Source organism: Harmonia axyridis, chromosome 6 (genome assembly GCF_914767665.1).
Source record: "Harmonia axyridis chromosome 6, icHarAxyr1.1, whole genome shotgun sequence".
NCBI lineage: Eukaryota > Metazoa > Arthropoda > Insecta > Coleoptera > Coccinellidae > Harmonia > Harmonia axyridis.
Window position 1 is genome coordinate 19,461,561 of NC_059506.1, and position 25,950 is coordinate 19,487,510.

The 25,950-nt window shown below is 32.6% G+C and overlaps 4 protein-coding genes across 4 annotated transcripts; all 4 read left to right on the forward strand.

The window, feature by feature from the left end:
• The first annotated feature begins 1,570 nt into the window (after positions 1-1,570).
• LOC123683099 (DNA-directed RNA polymerase III subunit RPC7-like) lies at positions 1,571-2,203 on the forward strand. Its single transcript, XM_045622001.1, has one exon. It carries the CDS (start codon positions 1,571-1,573, stop codon positions 2,201-2,203), a length of 633 nt encoding a protein of 210 aa, XP_045477957.1.
• A 4,601-nt stretch (positions 2,204-6,804) lies between these two features.
• Positions 6,805-7,437, forward strand: LOC123683100 (DNA-directed RNA polymerase III subunit RPC7-like). Its single transcript, XM_045622002.1, has one exon. It carries the CDS (start codon positions 6,805-6,807, stop codon positions 7,435-7,437), a length of 633 nt encoding a protein of 210 aa, XP_045477958.1.
• Positions 7,438-10,427: 2,990 nt separating this feature from the next.
• LOC123683101 (DNA-directed RNA polymerase III subunit RPC7-like) lies at positions 10,428-11,060 on the forward strand. The gene has a single exon (XM_045622003.1). The coding sequence runs from the start codon at positions 10,428-10,430 to the stop codon at positions 11,058-11,060; it is 633 nt and encodes a 210-aa protein (XP_045477959.1).
• A 3,193-nt stretch (positions 11,061-14,253) lies between these two features.
• Positions 14,254-14,886, forward strand: LOC123683102 (DNA-directed RNA polymerase III subunit RPC7-like). The gene has a single exon (XM_045622005.1). The coding sequence runs from the start codon at positions 14,254-14,256 to the stop codon at positions 14,884-14,886; it is 633 nt and encodes a 210-aa protein (XP_045477961.1).
• Positions 14,887-25,950: the final 11,064 nt, after the last annotated feature.

Sequence of the window (25,950 nt, forward strand, 5' to 3'; positions counted from 1 at the left end):
ATGCGATGGTTTTAATATCCAAAACGTTACTTTTCGAAAAATAAAATACCCGTTTTTGTTTCACAACTTTTGAACTCCCATCCTTCAGCCAGCAGTCACATAATTTCACCAACTAATATGTAGTTTTTTTTTTGCAGGAAGAAGAGGAAAGATTTGAGCTAGACCAGAAGCGAGTAAAAGATGCTCAAAGATCTCTCAAAGATTATTACGAGCAATTCGGAAAAAAACAAAAATTGAAAAAAAAATTATAATTCACTCCGACATTTTAGTGCGAAAAGGAAAAATAAAAAAAAATCATAATACATTCAAATATTTTGATAAAGAAGGCCGGATGAAATAATTGAGATTTTCTATGTAATTGTATATATGTAATAATTTCTATATAGTAGGTTTATTTCATTGTATATTCAAAATAATAGAAAAATATTTTATTTGATTTAATTTACTTTACAAATTCCTGTCACAATAATGGCCAATAGAGGCAAGACAACATTATTCTCAACATCTTGAATCAATATTGCAACCTCAATATTCTTTTAATACCGATTCAAGAAATAATAGACAATATTGTTGGTATATCCAAATTTGATAGGATATTGATTGAATATTGTTTCGACAATATTCAGAAAGTCATATTCAACTTTATTGGTTTAGTATTATTTCAATGATATGTGCTTGTAATACGGTCCATATATTGTTATTGTTATGAAAATGAATATGTACATATTAGTAATAGGTAAGTATGGCGATCGAAGGCAGTGAGTTCTCAGATGTGTCTTAAGTAAAGGATGAAGATCACCAGTTTATGAAATGTTGTTCTAGAAAATACTGTGAAATTTAAGAATGTGTGCAATGCTTCTCCATTCATCATGATACTATTGAGAAACGAAATCCGAAGATGAAAGTTCTCAGTAGAAACAAAACAAAAACATAAAATATAGTAAATACAATCCAAATTGAAGAGATAAAAAAAGATCAAGATGAAAACATTGCATTAAAAGAACTCAAGAAAGGAACAATAGATTTGCATGGTATAATTTATAAACAAAGTGAGAACAAAAAGAAGATAGTATTATCAGAGAAATTGAGTGTAGAATTGATAAGAAATACACATATAGATTGGTGTCGAATTGTCAAAAATGCACAGCATATGCCCATATTACACTTCAAGAAGATTAATAGAAAACTTAAAAAAACATGCAAAACTCGCGATATTTGTAAAATAAATAAATCTTGAGGTCTAGCAAAGTATGGATTGATGTCGCAATTAGAACCAGTATTCAGTAACAAAGTCCTGAGATAGTGTAGATTGATAGGATCGTTGGGTTTGATGGTCACAGATCAACGAAAAACTATCTTCAAAATATGGTTTATCACTTTAAAAGATACGCATTCATGAATACTTCAAAAACCCAAACTATTTCATAAAGTTAGTTCAAAACACACTAGAAATAAACCAGAAAGATACAATATTAACAGTTTAATATCCAGGACACAAAATTTTTTTTAAAGGACAAAATATCAGTGTTAAGTTTTGATCAAGAAGCAAAAATTGTGAAATAACTTCGTGATGTCTGCAAGAGGAAGAGGTAGAGGTAGAGGATCCACCCGTTCTTTCAATAGAGAAAAATTGAACGCTTTAGGCGCTACAGGTCCAAATACTGAACCACAACAAAAACGAAATTTAGAACCTCCACCTCTCTTTCCACCTTCACATAAAATCCCAGTGACATTTGACTCATCTAAAACTTCAGACTATGAAATAGTTCTAAGAAATTCCTTTGTGAAACACCTACAGTCAACTTACTCCTACATGAATATGCCAGAACAATCCAACGATGACTCAGAAAAGATCAGACTTCCTGCCCCAAAAAAGATGACTTACGATTGGCACTTGTTACCCTCAGAACTACGTCCAAAATTGAAGGCAAAAAGACAAATCAAAGCTTTGAAGAAGGAGGACAACGACAGCTTCTTGGCGAAACTGGGAAATTTGGAGAAAATGGAGAGTAACTCTTGGTCTGAAGAGGTCAAAACTAAGCCTAAAGAGGAAGAGGATGAAGATGATGGAATGGAGCAAGGAGATGAAGATATGGAGGAGGAAATTGAAGATGGAGATGATTATGACAATAATTACTTCGATAATGGTGAAGATTATTGTAATGATGAAGATGACAACATAGATGACGGTGCTGTATATTGATATTGTTATCGTGTCATGTTTCATTATGTATTTATAATATTATTTTCATCCTATGATTTGAAAAATTACCATATATAATACTTTTCTTATATTTCTTTTTTGAATCTAAATGAAGAATCCTATTAAAACACGCTCACCTTTCGAAATGCAGTAATTCAAATCAATGGAAAATATTCGAAATTATAATATATAAGCGATTGAAAATTGTCAAAAACTCTATTGAGTCCTTTTTCGAAACCATTTGGTAAAGAAGTTGAGAGAAAAATACTGTGTACATGTATGTCATTGAAATTAATTCAAAATAAAAATATAATCATAATACTTGAAGAAAAATACATGTCGGAAGGACTTGAATCCACATCCACCAAGAATTGAAGTGGAATTTACAAACCGCAGGCCAAAAATAAGATAAAGAAGAAGAAGGAGAAGAAAAAGTCGGAAACAAGAAGTTGAATAGGCATGAAGTCATTAAGTTGAGCTGAGTTATTAAGAATACAGAATATATTCAGAGATGCATTCAAAAAGAAATCATAATATTGTAAACTTTCGACTTGTCGTGGTGCTGTGTGTCGTTTGATTTTGAATTAATTATTATAACTTCAAAATGTCTCGATATCTAATCGAAGACACTGAAGTAATCAATGGGGTAAGTCGGCATATCCTATTTTTTCTTTATTACATTTATTTATCTACATTGTATATATATATATATATATATATATATATATATATATATATATATATATATATATATATATATATATATTATATATTCGGTCGGTTTATATTTAATTGTTTTAATCTTTTGTTTTTAGTTCACCAAATATCATTTGTTGAAAAAAAATTCGATATTTTTGTTAAAATTGAAGCACAATTCGAAAAAACTCATTTTTCGGAAACTTAGTAATACATAATCGTGAAATCGAATACAATACTTTTTACCTTAAGAATTCCCGAGGAAAGACTCGGTTGGATTTTCAATCGCATTTCGGAACCAATTTTTAAAACCAGAAAAATCTTCAGTCAATAAACGAGAATTGATTAATTTCATTCATACTGCACAAATGAGTTAATTGAAATCCGACAACTATCCAATAACCTTCAACTATTCAACATATTCACGGAATCGGCCATTTCAATATATATTCTTTTGTTCGCAGAAAGTCAAACGTCTAAGGAGAATTGGAGAAAATACATGTGAGTGGCAACAAAGAAGAGCAATAGACACTGATTATTCCCCAGATGATGTGAGTTAACTTTTTCAAATACTATTTTTCATCGACTCAATTTCATAGTTTAATGATAGAATACTTTTTCAATTTTGTTCAAAGGAAAAATAGTTATGCGATCTTTTTCATGTGGTAGTAATCAATATCAACAAACATTTTTTGAGCTGAATATTCAGTATTCCATTCAATATTCATAATATTGTATATATGCGATGGTTTTAATATCCAAAACGTTACTTTTCGAAAAATAAAATACCCGTTTTTGTTTCACAACTTTTGAACTCCCAACCTTCAGCCAGCAGTCACATAATTTCACCAACTAATATGTAGTTTTTTTTTTGCAGGAAGAAGAGGAAAGATTTGAGCTAGACCAGAAGCGAGTACCAGATGCTCAAAGATCTCTCAAAGATTATTACGAGCAATTCGGAAAAGCTATCGAAAAAAAAAACATTTGTAGGGAAGACAAAACGATAAAAACAAAAATTGAAAAAAAAAATATAATTCACTCCGACATTTTAGTGCGAAAAGGAAAAGATAAAAAAAAAATCATAATACATTCAAATATTTTGATGAAGAAGGCCGGATGAAATAATTGAGATTATCTATGTAATTGTATATATGTAATAATTTGTATATAGTAGGTTTATTTTATTGTATATTCAAAATAATAGAAAAATATTTTATTTGATTTAATTTACTTTACAAATTCCTGTCACAATAATGGCCAATAGAGGCAAGACAACATTATTCTCAACATCTTGAATCAATATTGCAACCTCAATATTCTTTTAATACCGATTCAAGAAATAATAGACAATATTGTTGGTATATCCAAATTTGATAGGATATTGATTGAATATTGTTTCGACAATATTCAGAAAGTCATATTCAACTTTATTGGTTTAGTATTATTTCAATGATATGTGCTTGTAATACGGTCCATATATTGTTATTGTTATGAAAATGAATATGTACAGGGTGGGCAAATAAGCGAGGTAAGCGGCTATATCTCAGGAACCACTCATCGTAGAGACTTGCGGTAAAAAATTTTACCACTAAAGTAAACAAAAGAAAACACTGGAAATTGTTTTGAAGTTCATACCTCCACCGCTAGGGGGCGTAATAGCTATCGTCGAGTAGAAAAATGCATTTTACTCGAAAATTTTTCATATTAAGTTGGGAAAAAAATATCATCACTGTAAACCTTGGAAAATTCTCTATCTGTTTGAATTGTCACTTTCGATTTTGCGACATCAAATAAGGATGGGGGAAAGATAGAAATCTGACTGATTGAAATGTCTGTAACTTCAGTTTGGCTCAACATTTTTGAGCAAATTAGATGTTATTTGAGAGACAACATCTTGTTGATTAAGGAAAAAATATACTCATGATGAATTTGATTCAGCTGCTTCCGATTGGGAGCGCTAAGTCAGAAGTTTATTGTTTTGTTCATTTTTCTCTGAAATTTCAAATGTAATGATAGGATTTTCGTAACAGAAACAGTAATTTCATTGAATTTGCATGAAAAAACCTGAAGGTCGCAAAGCGATAATTTTAGGCGTTCTGAAGTTATGGCCGAAAGAAGATATTCTTCAACTGATGCACTGCGAAAAACCAAATTGAGTCTTCAAGTTCTAACACAAACAGAAATCCCATCAAATTTGTATGAAAAAACCAAAAGGTCGCAAAGCGATAGCTTCAGGCGTTCTGGAGTTATGGCCGAAAGAAGACACAATTTAGTTTTTCAGTGCATCAGTTGAAGAATATCTTTTTTCGTCCATAACTAGAGAACCCCTGAAGCTATCGCTTTGCGACCTTTTGTTTTTTTCATACAAATTTGATGGGATTTCTGTTTGTGTTAGAACTTGAAGACTCAATTTGGTTTTTCGCAGTGCATCAGTTGAAGAATATCTTCTTTCGGCCATAACTTCAGAACGCCTGAAATTATCGCTTTGCGACCTTCAGGTTTTTTCATGCAAATTCAATGAAATTTCTGTTTCTGTTACGAAAATCCTATCATTACATTTGAAATTTCAGAGAAAAATGAACAAAACAATAAACTTCTGACTTAGCGCTCCCTATCGGAAGCAGCTGAATCAAATTCATCATGAGTATATTTTTTCCTTAATCAACAAGATGTTGTCTATCAAATAAGATCTAATTTGATCAAAAATGTTGAGCCAAACTGAAGTTACAGACATTTCAATCAGTCAGATTTCTATCTTTCCCCCACCCTTATTTGATGTCGCAAAATCGAAAGTGACAATCCAAACAGATAGAGAATTTTCCAAGGTTTACAGTGATGATATTTTTTTCCCAACTTAATATGAAAATTTTTCGAGTAAAATGCATTTTTCTACTCGACGATAGCTATTACGCCCCCTAGCGGTGGAGGTATGAACTTCAAAACAATTTCCAGTGTTTTCTTTTGTTTACTTTAGTGGTAAAATTTTTTACCGCAAGTCTCTACGGTGAGTGGTTCTTGAGATATAGCCGCTTACCTCGCTTATTTGCCCACCCTGTACATATTAGTAATAGGAAAGTATGGCGATCGAAGGGAGTGAGTTCTCAGATGCGTATTTAGTAAAGGATGAAGATCACCAGTTTATGAAATGTTGTTCTAGAAAATACTGTGAAATGAAAGAATGTGTGCAATGCTTCTCCATTCATCATGATACTATTGAGAAACGAAATCCGAAGATGAAAGTTCTCAGTAGAAACAAAACAAAAACATAAAATATAGTAAATACAATCCAAATTCAAGAGATAAAAAAAGATCAAGATGAAAACATTGCATTAAAAGAACTCAAGAAAGGAACAATAGATTTGCATGGTATAATTTATAAACAAAGTGAGAACAAAAAGAAGATAGTATTATCAGAGAAATTGAGTGTAGAATTGATAAGAAATACACATATAGATTGGTGTCGAATTGTCAAAAATGCACAGCATATGCCCATATTACACTTCAAGAAGATTAATAGAAAACTTAAAAAAACATGCAAAACTCGCGATATTTGTAAAATAAATAAATCTTGAGGTCTAGCAAAGTATGGATTGATGTCGCAATTAGAACCAGTATTCAGTAACAAAGTCCTGAGATAGTGTAGATTGATAGGATCGTTGGGTTTGATGGTCACAGATCAACGAAAAACTATCTTCAAAATATGGTTTATCACTTTAAAAGATACGCATTCATGAATACTTCAAAAACCCAAACTATTTCATAAAGTTAGTTCAAAACACACTAGAAATAAACCAGAAAGATACAATATTAACAGTTTAATATCCAGGACACAAAATTTTTTTTAAAGGACAAAATATCAGTGTTAAGTTTTGATCAAGAAGCAAAAATTGTGAAATAACTTCGTGATGTCTGCAAGAGGAAGAGGTAGAGGTAGAGGATCCACCCGTTCTTTCAATAGAGAAAAATTGAACGCTTTAGGCGCTACAGGTCCAAATACTGAACCACAACAAAAACGAAATTTAGAACCTCCACCTCTCTTTCCACCTTCACATAAAATCCCAGTGACATTTGACTCATCTAAAACTTCAGACTATGAAATAGTTCTAAGAAATTCCTTTGTGAAACACCTACAGTCAACTTACTCCTACATGAATATGCCAGAACAATCCAACGATGACTCAGAAAAGATCAGACTTCCTGCCCCAAAAAAGATGACTTACGATTGGCACTTGTTACCCTCAGAACTACGTCCAAAATTGAAGGCAAAAAGACAAATCAAAGCTTTGAAGAAGAAGGACAACGACAGCTTCTTGGCGAAACTGGGAAATTTGGAGAAAATGGAGAGTAACTCTTGGTCTGAAGAGGTCAAAACTAAGCCTAAAGAGGAAGAGGATGAAGATGATGGAATGGAGCAAGGAGATGAAGATATGGAGGAGGAAACTGAAGATGGAGATGATTATGGCAATAATTACTTCGATAATGGTGAAGATTATTGTAATGATGAAGATGACAACTTGGATGACGGTGCTGTATATTGATATTGTTATCGTGTCATGTTTCATTATGTATTTATAATATTATTTTCATGCTATGATTTGAAAAATTACCATATATAATACTTTTCTTATATTTCTTTTTTGAATCTAAATGAAGAATCCTATTAAAACACGCTCACCTTTCGAAATGCAGTAATTCAAATCAATGGAAAATATTCGAAATTATAATATATAAGCGATTGAAAATTGTCAAAAACTCTATTGAGTCCTTTTTCGAAACCATTTGGTAAAGAAGTTGAGAGAAAAAATACTGTGTACATGTATGTCGTTGAAATTAATTTAAAATAAAAATCTAATCATAATACTTGAAGAAAAATACATGTCGGAAGGACTTGAATCCACATCCACCAAGAATTGAAGTGGAATTTACAAACCGCAGGCCAAAAATAAGATAAAGAAGAAGAAGGAGAAGAAAAAGTCGGAAACAAGAAGTTGAATAGGCTTGAAGTCATTAAGTTGAGCTGAGTCATTAAGAATACAGAATATATTCAGAGATGCATTCAAAAAGAAATCATAATATTGTAAACTTCCGACTTGTCGTGGTGCTGTGTGTCGTTTGATTTTGAATTTATTATTATAACTTCAAAATGTCTCGATATCTAATCGAAGAAACTGAAGTAATCAATGGGGTAAGTCGGCATATCCTATTTTTCCTTTATCACATATATTTATCTACATTGTATATATATATATATATATATATATATTATATATTCGGTCGGTTTATATTTAATTGTTTTAATCTTTTGTTTTTAGTTCACCAAATATCATTTGTTGAAAAAAAATTCGATATTTTTGTTAAAATTGAAGCACAATTCGAAAAAACTCATTTTTCGGAAACTTAATAATACATAATCGTGAAATCGAATATAATACTTGTTACCTTAAGAATTCCCGAGGTTAGAATCGGTTGGATTTTCAATCGCATTTCGGAACCAATTTTTAAAACCAGAAAAATCTTTAGTCAACAAACGAGAATTGATTAATTTCATTCATACTTCACAAATGAGTTAATTGAAATCCGACAACTATCCAATAACCTTCAACTATTCAACATATTCACGGAATCGGCCATTTCAATATATATTCTTTTGTTCGCAGAAAGTCAAACGTCTAAGGAGAATTGGAGAAAATACATGTGAGTGGCAACAAAGAAGAGCAATAGACACTGATTATTCCCCAGATGATGTGAGTTAACTTTTTCAAATACTATTTTTCATCGACTCAATTTCATAGTTTAATGATAGAATACTTTTTCAATTTTGTTCGAAGGAAAAATAGTTATGCGATCTTTTTCATGTGGTAGTAATCAATATCAACAAACATTTTTTGAGCTGAATATTCAGTATTCCATTCAATATTCATAATATTGTATATATGCGATGGTTTTAATATCCAAAACGTTACTTTTCGAAAAATAAAATACCCGTTTTTGTTTCACAACTTTTGAACTCCCAACCTTCAGCCAGCAGTCACATAATTTCACCAACTAATATGTAGTTTTTTTTGCAGGAAGAAGAGGAAAGATTTGAGCTAGACCAGAAGCGAGTACCAGATGCTCAAAGATCTCTCAAAGATTATTACGAGCAATTCGGAAAAGCTATCGAAAAAAAAAACATTTGTAGGGAAGACAAAACGATAAAAACAAAAATTGAAAAAAAAATTATAATTCACTCCGACATTTTAGTGCGAAAAGGAAAAGATAAAAAAAAAATCATAATATATTCAAATATTTTGATAAAGAAGGCCGGATGAAATAATTGTATATATGTAATAATTTGTATATAGTAGGTTTATTTTATTGAATATTCAAAATAATAGAAAAATATTTTATTCGATTTAATTTACTTTACAAATTCCTGTCAAAATAATGGCCAATAGAGGCAAGACAACATTATTTTCAACATCTTGAATCAATATTGCAACCTCAATATTCTTTTAATACCGATTCAAGAAATAATAGACAATATTGTTGGTATATCCAAATTTGATAGGATATTGATTGAATATTGTTTCGACAATATTCAGAAAGTCATATTCAACTTTATTGGTTTAGTATTATTTCAATGATATGTGCTTGTAATACGGTCCATATATTGTTATTGTTATGAAAATGAATATGTACATAATAATAATAGGAAAGTATGGCGATCGAAGGGAGTGAGTTCTCAGATGCGTATTTAGTAAAGGATGAAGATCACCAGTTTATGAAATGTTGTTCTAGAAAATACTGTGAAATGAAAGAATGTGTGCAATGCTTCTCCATTCATCATGATACTATTGAGAAACGAAATCCGAAGATGAAAGTTCTCAGTAGAAACAAAACAAAAACATAAAATATAGTAAATACAATCCAAATTCAAGAGATAAAAAAAGATCAAGATGAAAACATTGCATTAAAAGAACTCAAGAAAGGAACAATAGATTTGCATGGTATAATTTATAAACAAAGTGAGAACAAAAAGAAGATAGTATTATCAGAGAAATTGAGTGTAGAATTGATAAGAAATACACATATAGATTGGTGTCGAACTGTCAAAAATGCACAGCATATGCCCATATTACACTTCAAGAAGATTAATAGAAAACTTAAAAAAACATGCAAAACTCGCGATATTTGTAAAATAAATAAATCTTGAGGTCTAGCAAAGTATGGATTGATGTCGCAATTAGAACCAGTATTCAGTAACAAAGTCCTGAGATAGTGTAGATTGATAGGATCGTTGGGTTTGATGGTCACAGATCAACGAAAAACTATCTTCAAAATATGGTTTATCACTTTAGAAGATACGCATTCATGAATACTTCAAAAACCCAAACGATTTCATAAAGATAGTTCAAAACACACTAGAAATAAACCAGAAAGATACAATATTAACAGTTCAATATCCAGGACACAAAATTTTTTTTAAAGGACAAAATATCAGTGTTAAGTTTTGATCAAGAAGCAAAAATTGTGAAATAACTTCGTGATGTCTGCAAGAGGAAGAGGTAGAGGTAGAGGATCCACCCGTTCTTTCAATAGAGAACAATTGAACGCTTTAGGCGCTACAGGTCCAAATACTGAACCACAACAAAAACGAAATTTAGAACCTCCACCTCTCTTTCCACCTTCACATAAAATCCCAGTGACATTTGACTCATCTAAAACTTCAGACTATGAAATAGTTCTAAGAAATTCCTTTGTGAAACACCTACAGTCAACTTACTCCTACATGAATATGCCAGAACAATCCAACGATGACTCAGAAAAGATCAGACTTCCTGCCCCAAAAAAGATGACTTACAATTGGCACTTGTTACCCTCAGAACTACGTCCAAAATTGAAGGCAAAAAGACAAATCAAAGCTTTGAAGAAGGAGGACAACGACAGCTTCTTGGCGAAACTGGGAAATTTGGAGAAAATGGAGAGTAACTCTTGGTCTGAAGAGGTCAAAACTAAGCCTAAAGAGGAAGAGGATGAAGATGATGGAATGGAGCAAGGAGATGAAGATATGGAGGAGGAAATTGAAGATGGAGATGATTATGGCAATAATTACTTCGATAATGGTGAAGATTATTGTAATGATGAAGATGACAACTTAGATGACGGTGCTGTATATTGATATTGTTATCGTGTCATGTTTCATTTTGTATTTATAATATTATTTTCATCCTATGATTTGAAAAATTACCATATATAATACTTTTCTTATATTTCTTTTCTGAATCTAAATGAAGAATCCTATTAAAACACGCTCACCTTTCGAAATGCAGTGATTCAAATCAATGGAAAATATTCGAAATTATAATATATAAGCGATTGAAAATTGTCAAAAACTCTATTGAGTCCTTTTTTGAAACCATTTGGTAAAGAAGTTGAGAGAAAAAATACTGTGTACATGTATGTCGTTGAAATTATTATAAAATAAAAATCTAATCATAATACTTGAAGAAAAATACATGTCGGAAGGACTTGAATCCACATCCACCAAGAATTGAAGTGGAATTTACAATCCGCAGGCCAAAAATAAGATAAAGAAGAAGAAGGAGAAGAAAAAGTCGGAAACAAGAAGTTGAATAGGCATGAAGTCATTAAGTTGAGCTGAGTCATTAAGAATACAGAATATATTCAGAGATGCATTCAAAAAGAAATCATAATATTGTAAACTTCCGACTTGTCGTGGTGCTGTGTGTCGTTTGATTTTGAATTAATTATTATAACTTCAACATGTCTCGATATCTAATCGAAGAAACTGAAGTAATCAATGGGGTAAGTCGGCATATCCTATTTTTTCTTTATTACATATATTTATCTACATAGTATATATATATATATATATATATATATATATATATATATATATATATATATATATATAAATATAAATATATATATATATATATATATATATATATATATATATATATATATATATATATATATATATATATATATATATATATATATATATATATATATATATATATATATATATATATATATATATATATATATATATATTTATATTATATATTCGGTCGGTTTATATTTAATTGTCTTAATCTTTTATTGTATTTAGTTCACCAAATATCATTTGTTGAAAAAAAATTCGATATTTTTGTTAAAATTGAAGCACAATTCGAAAAAACTCATTTTTCGGAAACTTTATAATACATAATCGTGAAATCGAATATAATACTTGTTACCTTAAGAATTCCCGAGGAAAGAATCGGTTGGATTTTCAATCGCATTTCGGAACCAATTTTCAAAACCAGAAAAATCTTTAGTCAATAAACGAGAATTGATTAATTTCATTCATACTTCACAAATGAGTCAATTGAAATCCGACAACTATCCAATAACCTTCAACTATTCAACATATTCACGGAATCGGCCATTTCAATATATATTCTTTTGTTCGCAGAAAGTCAAACGTCTAAGGAGAATTGGAGAAAATACATGTGAGTGGCAACAAAGAAGAGCAATAGACACTGATTATTCCCCAGATGATGTGAGTTAACTTTTTCAAATACTATTTTTCATCGACACAATTTCATAGTTTAATGATAGAATACTTTTTCAATTTCGTTCAAAGGAAAAATAGTTATGCGATCTTTTTCATGTGGTAGTAATCAATATCAACAAACATTTTTCGAGCTGAATATTCAGTATTCCATTCAATATTCATAATATTGTATATATGCGATGGTTTTAATATCCAAAACGTTACTTTTCGAAAAATAAAATACCCGTTTTTGTTTCACAACTTTTGAACTCCCAACCTTCAGCCAGCAGTCACATAATTTCACCAACTAATATGTAGTTTTTTTTTTGCAGGAAGAAGAGGAAAGATTTGAGCTAGACCAGAAGCGAGTACCAGATGCTCAAAGATCTCTCAAAGATTATTACGAGCAATTCGGAAAAGCTATCGAAAAAAAAAACATTTGTAGGGAAGACAAAACGATAAAAACAAAAATTGAAAAAAAAATTATAATTCACTCCGACCTTTTAGTGCGAAAAGGAAAAGATAAAAAAAAAATCATAATACATTCAAATATTTTGATAAAGAAGGCCGGATGAAATAATTGAGATTATCTATGTTATTGTATATATGTAATAATTTGTAAATAGTAGGTTTATTTTATTGTATATTCAAAATAATAGAAAAATATTTTATTTGATTTAATTTACTTTACAAATTCCTGTCACAATAATGGCCAATAGAGGCAAGACAACATTATTCTCAACATCTTGAATCAATATTGTAACCTCAATATTCTTTTAATACCGATTCAAGAAATAATAGACAATATTGTTGGTATATCCAAATTTGATAGGATATTGATTGAATATTGTTTCGACAATATTCAGAAAGTCATATTCAACTTTATTGGTTTAGTATTATTTCAATGATATGTGCTTGTAATACGGTCCATATATTGTTATTGTTATGAAAATGAATATGTACATAATAATAATAGGAAAGTATGGCGATCGAAGGGAGTGAGTTCTCAGATGCGTATTTAGTAAAGGATGAAGATCACCAGTTTATGAAATGTTGTTCTAGAAAATACTGTGAAATGAAAGAATGTGTGCAATGCTTCTCCATTCATCATGATACTATTGAGAAACGAAATCCGAAGATGAAAGTTCTCAGTAGAAACAAAACAAAAACATAAAATATAGTAAATACAATCCAAATTCAAGAGATAAAAAAAGATCAAGATGAAAACATTGCATTAAAAGAACTCAAGAAAGGAACAATCGATTTGCATGGTATAATTTATAAACAAAGTGAGAACAAAAAGAAGATAGTATTATCAGAGAAATTGAGTGTAGAATTGATAAGAAATACACATATAGATTGGTGTCGAATTGTCAAAAATGCACAGCATATGCCCATATTACACTTCAAGAAGATTAATAGAAAACTTAAAAAAACATGCAAAACTCGCGATATTTGTAAAATAAATAAATCTTGAGGTCTAGCAAAGTATGGATTGATGTCGCAATTAGAACCAGTATTCAGTAACAAAGTCCTGAGATAGTGTAGATTGATAGGATCGTTGGGTTTGATGGTCACAGATCAACGAAAAACTATCTTCAAAATATGGTTTATCACTTTAGAAGATACGCATTCATGAATACTTCAAAAACCCAAACGATTTCATAAAGATAGTTCAAAACACACTAGAAATAAACCAGAAATATACAATATTAGCAGTTCAATATCCAGGACACAAATTTTTTTTTAAAGGACAAAATATCAGTGTTAAGTTTTGATCAAGAAGCAAAAATTGTGAAATAACTTCGTGATGTCTGCAAGAGGAAGAGGTAGAGGTAGAGGATCCACCCGTTCTTTCAATAGAGAACAATTGAACGCTTTAGGCGCTACAGGTCCAAATACTGAACCACAACAAAAACGAAATTTAGAACCTCCACCTCTCTTTCCACCTTCACATAAAATCCCAGTGACATTTGACTCATCTAAAACTTCAGACTATGAAATAGTTCTAAGAAATTCCTTTGTGAAACACCTACAGTCAACTTACTCCTACATGAATATGCCAGAACAATCCAACGATGACTCAGAAAAGATCAGACTTCCTGCCCCAAAAAAGATGACTTACGATTGGCACTTGTTACCCTCAGAACTACGTCCAAAATTGAAGGCAAAAAGACAAATCAAAGCTTTGAAGAAGGAGGACAACGACAGCTTCTTGGCTAAACTGGGAAATTTGGAGAAAATGGAGAGTAACTCTTGGTCTGAAGAGGTCAAAACTAAGCCTAAAGAGGAAGAGGATGAAGATGATGGAATGGAGCAAGGAGATGAAGATATGGAGGAGGAAATTGAAGATGGAGATGATTATGGCAATAATTACTTCGATAATGGTGAAGATTATTGTAATGATGAAGATGACAACTTAGATGACGGTGCTGTATATTGATATTGTTATCGTGTCATGTTTCATTATGTATTTATTTTTTTATTGTGTTATTGTTTTGTAACCGTTTCATGGTGATTTGTAACAACTGAAATGTTTTGATTATTTGTAAATTATTTTTGAACTTTTTAGTTCTTTTCTCTCATAGAATTATGTTTGATGTTGTTCTGTTAAATATATTTCTACAATTATTAAAAAAACCAATTTATGTAGCTATTAGATGAGAACATCCATACATAAATTGGACTGTAAGGTACTGGGTTGTGAAGTTCGAAGGACCATGAAATTTTCCACACTATTTATTGAAGTAGGTTTATATATACAATTACACAATGTACACTTTACAAGATTTGCTTAACTAGTTATCGAAAACTATGAATCAGTTCCACGCACTTATCCAATAACAATTTACCGTACTAACGAAGATGCGATGAACAACTGTAGGGTCTTTTCTAACCATGTGGCGACAAGGCCAATATTTCACTAACTTGAAATTGTGCAAGCTGAACACTGTGTCTCAAGGGGCGAGAGCAACGACTCAAAACTTAACAATCAGACTTATTCACACAGTCTCAAATGTACATTTGTCAAATGGTCTAAATGAAAGAGTAAACCAAACCATATTTTCATATTTTATTTTCATATTTCATTTATTACCCTCAAAACATACAGGGAAAGTCATACATAAATAGATAGTTTCGGTAAAATAAATAATCTGCAATAATGCAAAAATACAATATGGTTACACTTATAACACATACTCAAGAACGAAATAAAAGCATAGATAAATCATTCTAAAAATATAGTGATTGACTAGAACTGACAGGACAATAATTCATCAAAAGTGTACACTACGCATTCGGTAAGGTTATGCTTCATGATTTTTTTGAATGCTTTGCCATCTAGTGATGTAATTCTCTGGGGAAGATTGTTGTAAAGTCTCATCCCATTGAAAACGTGAGTGTTCTGTGTTTTTTGTAGCCTGTGTTTTGGAGTTATGTACTTTTCTTTGAATCGTGTATTATGGTTGTGCACTTCTGAGTGTTTAAGGAAATTGTGTTTGTTGTTGTGTATATACATGAGGCACTCTAACATGTAACAACCTGTGACAGTCAGTACATTGTATCTTCTAAATAGTGGCCTGCAGCTGGTCATCTGACCGACGTCCGCCAATGCACGTAGTGCTCTCTTTTGTTTTAAGAATACTCTCTCCGCCTCTGGTGATGCACCCCACAAGATAATGCCGTAGGTCATTCTGCTATGAAATTGAGTATGGTATGTGAGTAACGCTTCTTTTTCGGTCAATATATGTCGGATTCTTCTTATTGCGAATATTGACGTGGATAATTTTCCGCACAGCTCGTCAATATGTAGCGTCCATGACAAATTCCCATCAATTTTCATCCCTAACAAGGAGATACTTTTTGTAGTGTGATGTTTTGTACTAACAATAAGTTCCTGTGTTTTATCCGTGTTCACTTTCAAGTTGTTTGCCGTGAACCAGATTATAGCTTCCTGTACTGATCTCCGGGACCTATCTTCCAGTAAATGCCTATTCTTAGATTTATTAAGGAATGACGCATCGTCGGCAAAGAGAAGTTCGTTGTCAGCTTCAACATTACTCACCAGGTCGTCAATATATACGAGGAATAAAATTGGTCCGAGCATTGATCCCTGGGGCACACCTGAGGTCATCTTCATTTTCGAGGACTTTGTTCCTTCTAGATCCACAACCTGGTACCGATCTTGCAAATATGACTTTATCAGGTTCAATGCGGGGCCCCTGACACCTATATTATCGAGCTTGCGTAGCAATATATCATGGTTCACACAGTCAAAAGCTTTGCTGAGATCCATGCACGATATTTTTACCTCATCTTCCTCATCGAGTGCAGTCGTAATGAACTCGATCATCTGGACTAGGGCAGTAGTTGTAGACTTTCCTCTTCTGAATCCATGTTGATGGTTGTCCAGCAAAGAGTTTCCTTCTAGAAATGCTGTTAATCTCTTCCTTAGGAGCGACTCGAAGATTTTCGACAGAGCTGGCAGAATCGATATTGGTCTGTAATTATCAAGTGAATCTCGATCGCCCTTTTTATGCACTGGGATTACTCTAGCGACCTTCAGTTCTTCAGGGAAGTATCCTTGCTGAAAACAACGATTTATAAGATCTGAAAGTGGGTGTGCCAGACATTGGATAATCTCTTTCACAATCCTGACTGAAAAACCATAAATATCTTGCGAGGACTTCTTTTTCATCTTCGAGACCACATTCATGACTTCCCCTGGAGATGTTGGGGAAATAAATAATGAGCATGAATTTCTAATTTTCTTTTTCTTCATAAATTTATCACTCTTTGCTCGATCATTGTTTGATCCAATTAACTTGTCTGCAACTTTCGAGAAATAAAAGTTGAAATCCTCTTCGGTTAGTGTCTCTGATTTCGCGCTCTCTTTGGTTTTCAGCTTCGAATTTATAACCCTCCATATAGCCTGGCTTTTGTTTTCTGCTTCATCGATTAATTTCTTATCTTCATTTCTTATTACATTCGTTATTAAAACTTTAAACTGCTTTTTCAATTCCATATATAATCTTTTTGAGTCTTCATCTCTTTTTACTTCATATATTGTTTGGGCCGCATCGACCTTCTTCTTGAGTTCAGTTAACTCTGCATTTTCCCAACATCTTCTTGGACGTGACTTCCTTATAGTCATTTTTTTCTCTGGAAAACAATCATTATAAACATTCATGATGGCCACGTGGAATTTCCTGTATGAATCATGAACTGAGTCATTATGAATGAAACTCCAATCTGTGTTTTCTAATCTTTCCCGAAATATGCGAGTATTTTCTTTATTCATGATACGAACAGTTCTGCATTTATCTTTCCCACATGCGTTTGTCATTTGAATGTCCAGTCTCTGCGCCAGGTGATCAGAGATGTGATAATTTATTGTTTTCGTTTTATAGGTGTTCTGGTTTAAATCGGAGAAAATATTATCAATACATGTACCTGATGTTTGTGTTTTACGAGATGCCTCTTTGAAGACAACGTGCAATCCATATGATGTCAGGACTTCCTCGATTTTTCGCGTTTCATTATTTCTTTCAAGAAAGTTGATATTGAAGTCCCCGGCGATTACTATGTTATGATGCGCTTGTTTACTTACTATGTTCAGGGCTTTCTCAAACTGATCAATAAATAAATCAAAGTTTCCATGTGGTGATCTATAAATACATATATAGAATATTTTTGTTCCTTTCTCTAAAACTGCACATATTTCTATGTGCTTCTCAATAGATAGTTCGTTGAGAGTTTTTGTTTCAGGACCACTTTGAAAATCTTTCCGTGCAAGTATCAGGCAGCCACCGTGTTTGAAAACTTTACGAGAAAAAGAACTAGCCACCACATAGTTTTGTATGTTAAAGCCTCGTAACTGGTTATCAGTCATCCAATGTTCAGTAATGCAAGCTAGTTTGTATTTTCCGGTATTCAAAACGAAGTCGACCGCGTCCAGTTTATTACTTAAACTCTGAATATTGATATTTAATACTGCGTCATTTTTCAATTCTGACAGTTTTCTTGATTTTAACACGTCGTTTTTATCGTATTTAGTTTTTCCTTGCTCCTCGAAAAAATCTGAAGCGTTTCACGACCACACCTGCAGGCCAGTTTTGTGGCTTATAAAGTTCGTCCACAAGCGATAAGCTCGCACCTATCTTGAACGAAGAGCTGTTCGACATAATATCACGTTTAGAAAGTTTTTCAATCGAGAATTCCTCATCAGGGAATTTTTCCTTTAGATGTTGTTCTATTTCAGATTCTTGTACTTTTTCACCCACTCGGCCCACGTACATCCATGCGCGTCTTTGTGCACACAAAAAAGTCGACGATCCTGTACCAGTTCCAGTGACACTTTTTTCGTTCCTTTCACCTGACCTTTTCTCCCTCTTCAAATTTGTCTCATTTGATTTTGATTTATCATCCTCGTTCACTTTTAGTTTATCGCTTCCATTTGACATATGTTTAGAACCACTAGCCTGTTTGCTTCTAGTTTTATATCTTATTTGTTTAAATTCTTCATCTGATTCGGACTGTGATGCAGGTTCCTTCAATGTTTGAACCGCCGTTCCTTCAAGCGGAATCTGTTGATTTTGTAGTGGTGTTTTATCTCTTGATGCATATTGCTCAAATCTCATACCGGTACAGTTTTCTGCACAGCTGTCAGTTTTCTTGACCATATCTGATTTGGATTTTAATAAAGATTCCTTCAACGTGTGTGCAGCGTTCTCCTTAGCAGTAATAATATGTTGGTTTTGTTGTGTCATCATTTCCTTTCGGGTAGAATTTATAGATGGCTCCGGTGATTTATTTTGTTCTATTTTCTCTAACAAGAGAATGTATTTCTTCAAAACTTCTACTTTGTCTTGCAGTTCCACCATCAAATTTGATTTCTCATCTATTACCATATTTAAGTACCTCACCTCTACCTCTCTGTCGTTCTCCCTATTTTTCACTGTCTCCCTCGGGCTACTGAAAGTATCCTCGTCATTATGTTCTTGGGAGTGTTCATTCACAATTTCTGATTGCTGTTGGCTTATTGACCGTTCAAAATTTAATTCATTGAGTTCCGAAAGCCGTTCTTTTAGCTTCTGTATCTCCAAATCTTTGTCTTCACATTGACACTTTTTAGAGGTTATGTTTTCGCAACAAACTACCTTTCCTTCATCTCCCACATAAATACCGCAGATTTTAAGTACACAGCTATGGTGATATGTCTTTTTACACTTAGAGCAGGTAACATACACTTTCACTTCTTTTGAACATTTATTGCAGCTATTTTCTCCACTGTTATCATTTCGCGGCGCCATGTTTATTTTCCTCAATTTTTGTCGATGAAATAAGATGTAGAGTCATTGAATCTACAGAAAAGAAAGCTTGGACAACTATAGTGAGAGAATGTGTTGACAAATATAATATGACATAATGCCCAGTAACAGGTTTTACACCAAAATATCTACAAGATGGGATTAATACAAATATGCTACCCGAAGAACTCAAAGAACATAAAAATGCAGAAGATTGGAAAACTAGCTCTAGATAGCACTAGAAAATCACAATGCATCCGGACACGAAGCCTGAAGATTCACATGAAAGTACGCTTGACCGATTGATCGCCCCTATCGAAAGTAAAAGGAAGGTGATTAGTTGTAATGTCCTAACATTATTATCATGCTATTGCGAGTGATTAAGTTTCTGAGTGATTTAACAAAGAGATAGTAGATATAATGAGAGTGGTTATCAAAAATGGAATAAACTATTCGAGATTTTGTGGTCTTGAGATATTTTTTGCTCAAAAACAAAGTCGACATAGAAGGTTTATGTGAGCAATAATAAAGACGTATGAGAAATTTTTGTCTCAAATAAGCAAGTTTGATTGATGAAAACAAATAATGTTCCGATAAAATTTGAAGAACGAGTTGTATTCGGAAAGATTATTTGTTTCAACAATTTAAAAACTCATATTATTGAACTCGAAGAATACATAAGCTAATTGGAAATATAAGAACTTTCAATGTAAAATTTTTGAGAGTTATTATCACTGAAGATTCAAATTTATCAGTATAATAGTGATTTGCTCTGATTCTCTGGACAATCATTCACATCGGAACCTGACGAACTAATTCCTCATGTTGAAGCACCAAGATGCCACCAGACTCTCGATCGTTTCGGCTTTAGTCCCACAGAAATTAATGACATTCTAAGATCACTTGACCCCACCTCTGCACCAGGTCCTGACAACATTCCTGCTAGCATCCTAAAAAACTGTGCTGAGTCTCTAACTGATCCTATTACCAGACTACTTAATATTTCTTTTGATTCTATGAAGCTGCCTACAGTATGGAAATGTGCCAAGGTGACTCCAGTGTATAAGGAAGGAGACAAGTTTGATACTTCAAATTATAGACCCATAAGCCTGCTTCCTATTATTGGTAAGATCGCCGAGCGGTTGGTCAGTTCGAGGCTATTATCGATCTTTGAACAAACCAGCATTATTCATGGCGATCAGCATGATTTTCTCCCAAAGAGATCAGTCATAACCGCCTTGCTGAGGTGTATTGATGAATGGATTAGATCAGTGGATCGTAATATCCCGATGGATGTGGCATATTTAGATTTCTAGCGTGCATTTGATCGTGTGCCGCATAGAAGACTTCTCCACAAGCTCGAACATTTTGGTGTCAGGGGTGGACTCCTGCGATGGATCGAGTCATTTCTTCATGATCGCCAATTTCAGGTGAGGGTGGCTGACGTTACTTTCCGTAGTTTCGCAGTTGGTAGTGCGGTGCCTCAGGGATCTGTCCTCGGCCCAATCCTATTCCTGGCTTACGTGGCTGATTTGCCGATGGGCTTGGTCTGCCGTCACTCTTCGTACACCGATGACATTAAGATCTTCGCTGATGTCTCCTCAAGTGTTAGCTTGTAGCAGGATTTGGATCGCATATTCGAATGGTCGAGAAGGTGGCTCTTGCCTATGAATATTGAAAAATGTGCTATTATGCACTTGGGGAGAGGAAACCCTGGCCACCATTATGGGCAACTAGTGCGAGTTTCCAGTTCCAAAAGCGATCTTGGTGTTGCGGTTTCAGATGACCTCAGTTGGTCGCAACATATTGATTGTATAGTGAGCAAAGCTCATATATCTCATCAAACGATCATTTTCCCGGTGCTCAGTGGAGACCTGCAAATTACTTTACACAACCTTTTTACGGCCCATACTGGAGTATGCTGGTCCTGTCTGGGCGCCTGTACTGGTTCGAGATCGTGAAACCCTGGAGTCTGTTCAGCAAAGGGCTACCAGGATTCCATTCGGCATCATGCGTCCAACTTTCGAGGAGAGACTCAATTTGTTTGGTCTGCCATCTTTTTCGGACCGTCGTGCGCGCGGGGATCTCATTGTGACTTATCGCACCCTCCATGGGCTTTTCGGTTGTGATATGAGTGGGTTGTTTGTGCGGGATCGTGCGGGACGGCGTGGTCATCATCTTAAGCTCTACCGCGAAAATTTCAAGGGTACCGTTCGAGAGCATTTTTATCTAATCGTGTATTCCACGCTTGGAACGCACTGCCTAGTGAAATTGTATGCGCCCCGTCAATAAACACTTTCAAAAACCGTCTTGATCATCACTTGTCTGTATCTTGATTTCCAATGTTAATTTGTTTGATTTTTTCTCTTCCAGACTTTTCCTTTTTAATTGTATTGTTTTCAACTCCTCGCACACTAGCAATGTATTTCTTTGAATTTATTTGTACTTTAGATGTATGGGCTTTTGCCTCTTCTCTTATTTCCAATAAATAATAATAACAATAAAATGAGATTTATACAATGCGAAACTGTCCTCCTCATGAACTGTATTTATGATATATGAAAAATGTCCGTAAATGAAACCAAAACGTTCTGTGCAACACCGAAAATTTTTTATCACCATACATCAACTTCTTTCTTTTCTTACCGAAAACAATACCTCTAATGAAAATGAATCAATCTAACGAAAAATAGGTACGTACCGATATTCCTAGAATACGCGATGTTGCAAAAACGTCAGAATAACAATCACAACAATGCAATGAAGGCTACAACATATATGGAACACTGGATATATATGGTGATTCCCAACTACTTATTTAAGAAAGGCGGTAGATATTTATAAATTATCAAATGGCATCCAACGAGTGCTTCAAATTTAATCGAATATTTCCCAAAACTGTTTCGTTTCAAAGAGAATCCGATAAAAAAAAAGCTCTTGTGTTTTTACTATTGATAATTGCATTTGTGGGAAGCGAAATAGCCCTGCGATAATTACACAGTTCGAATCTATGGCAATTCCATTCTACGTCAGTTTGACAAGTACTGTAACAGTTTATTCGTGAAATATTCCCCCGAATTACACTCGTGCATCAAAATGACCGGATAATTTCGCATTTCAGCGTGTTTTCTTTGAAAAACTGCTTTCGGTCATTTTCATTTTTGGAGAAAGAGTCCGACACCGAAGGTCGATAATTTTTTTTCACGAAATCTTGTATATTTGGCGAAATCACCGAATTCAGATAAAATCAATCGTGCTAATGGACTCGAGATTTTGTCTGAATTCGATGTATTTGAAAGTTTTTGCCTCTAATAAACAAGTTTGATTGATGAAAATAAATAATGTTGTGATAAAATTTGAAGAACGAGTTGTATTTGGAAAGATTATTTCTTTCAACAATTTAAAAATTTATGTTATTGAACTCGAAGAATACATGAGCTAATTGGAAATATAAAAACTTTCAAAGTAAAATTTTTGGAAGGTTTTATCACTGAAGAAGCAAATTTATCAGTATAATACTTAATGATTGGCTTGTGGAATAATGCATTGCTATTAGTTGAAACCACCAAAATATCAGATTTTGACATGTGAAAAAAATTAACGTAAATATATTTTTCATATCGTTATCGAGAAAAAACTCAGAATATTGCATTATTCATATTGTAGAATGGTTCGAATACATATTCACATGTTTAGCATCGTCAATATAAAAGTCAGAAAATACAGTCAGGAATAAAACATTCAAATCAAATTTGCCGCTATTTCTAAAATTCATCCTTATACAACATGATATGAGTGAACTGAACCTCGCCCTTTGCGATATTTTTCAATCACTATGATGTATATTTTTTTCTCTGTCAATTTCAATGAAGACATATTATTATTATTATATGAAATAAAGTGGCTTTAACAATTTTTCCTCAAAACGAAGCTTGTTATGCATGAAACACAAGTGAACCTAAAGTTGTTTTTTCAATTGGCTCAATCTTGAAAATTTGAATAACTACAGAAAAGTCCGCGTCGTATCTTGTTACCTGAAGGAAGGCTGTTTTGTCCTTTGGGACGCCACTGGTTCTGATAATTTCAATCTTGTTGGGGCCAACTGAACGATTTATTACATCCGATATTTTTACTGAATCGATTCCAAATCGGTTCAACAATATTCTCTATAAATTGTAAATTTCTACCCTTCTTTAAACTATCAATATATCTCGGGAGCGAAGCATCTCCATACATATATTCGTATGAAATTTTTTTCTTGAAACGAACTAACAAATCATCATCTGAAGTTTCGTTGTTGCTAGGAATCACCTTGTGTAACACATTCCATTGAAAAATTTATTTTGTACATCATTTGTATGGTATTCATCTGCGAATCCTAGGATAATTGAGTTTCAAATATTCGACATTCCAAAACTTCGAAGGTGCTATATTTTTACAAAAAAATATCATTCATTCGAAAGTTCACTATTCTATTTCAAATATCATTTTCTGAAATATGTTCATATTTTGAACTGTCTCTGGATGAAAAAAAATGGAGCAAATTTTGAATATACACCAAAAACAAATCCAATTGCATTGAAAATATTGAAACTAAAAAAATATAATGACAATTAGATTAAGGAATTGATGAAAAATTTAAATTTTCCAGAGTACTTCAGCATATTATTCAATAATATTATTTTCATCCTATGATTTGAAAAATTACCATATATAATAATTTTCTTAAATTTCTTTTTCGAATCTAAATGAAAAATCCTATTAAAACACGCCCACCTTTCGAAATGCAGTAATTCAAATCAATGAAAAATATTCGAAATTATAATATATAAGCGATTAAAAATTGTCAAAAACTCTATTGAGTCCTTTTTCTAAACCATTTGGTAAAGAAGTTGAGAGAAAAAAATACTGTGTACATGTATGTCGTTGAAATTAATTTAAAATAAAAATCTAATCATAATACTTGAAGAAAAATACATGTCGGAAGGACTTGAATCCACATCCACCAAGAATTGAAGTGAAATTTACAAACCGCAGGCCAAAAATAAGATAAAGAAGAAGAAGGAGAAGAAAAAGTAGGAAACAAGAAGTTGAATAGGCATGAAGTCATTAAGTTGAGCTGAGTCATTAAGAATACAGAATATATTCAGAGATGCATTCAAAAAGAAATCATAATATTGTAAGCTTCCGACTTGTCGTGGTGCTGTGTGTCGTTTGATTTTGAATTAATTATTATAACTTTAAAATGTCTCGATATCTAATCGAAGAAACTGAAGTAATCAATGGGGTAAGTCGGCATATCCTGTTTTTTCTTTATTACATATATTTATCTTCATTATATATATATATTTTATATATTCGGTCGGTTTATATTTAATTGTTTTAATCTTTTATTGTATTTAGTTCACCAAATATCATTTGTTGAACATAAAATTTGATATTTTTGATAAAATTGAAGCACAATTCGAAAAAACTCATTTTTCGGAAACTTAATAATACATAATCGTGAAATCGAATATAATACTTTTTACCTAAAGAATTCCCGAGTAAAGAATCGGTTGGGTTTTCAATCGCATTTCATAACCAATTTTTAAAACCAGAAAAATCTTTAGTCAATAAACGAGAATTGATTAATTTCATTCATACTTCACAAATGAGTTAATTGAAATCCGACAACTATCCAATAACCTTCAACTATTCACGGAATCGGCCATTTTAATATATATTCTTTTGTTCGCAGAAAGTCAAACGTCTAAGGAGAATTAGAGAAAATACATGTGAGTGGCAACAAAGAAGAGCAATAGACACTGATTATTCCCCAGATGATGTGAGTTAACTTTTTCAAATACTATTTTTCATCGACTCAATTTCATAGTTTAATAATAGAATACTTTTTCAATTTTGTTCAAAGGAAAAAAAGTTATGCGATCTTTTTCATGTGGTAGTAATCAATATCAACTAACATTTCTTGAGCTGAATATTCAGTATTCCATTCAATATTCATAATATTGTATATATGCGATGGTTTTAATATCCAAAACGTTACTTTTCGAAAAATAAAATACCCGGTTTTGTTTCACAACTTTTGAACTCCCAACCTTCAGCCAGCAGTCACATTATTTCACCAACTAATATGTAGTTTTTTTTTTTTGCAGGAAGAAGAGGAAAGATCTAAGCTAGACCAGAAGCGAGAAAAA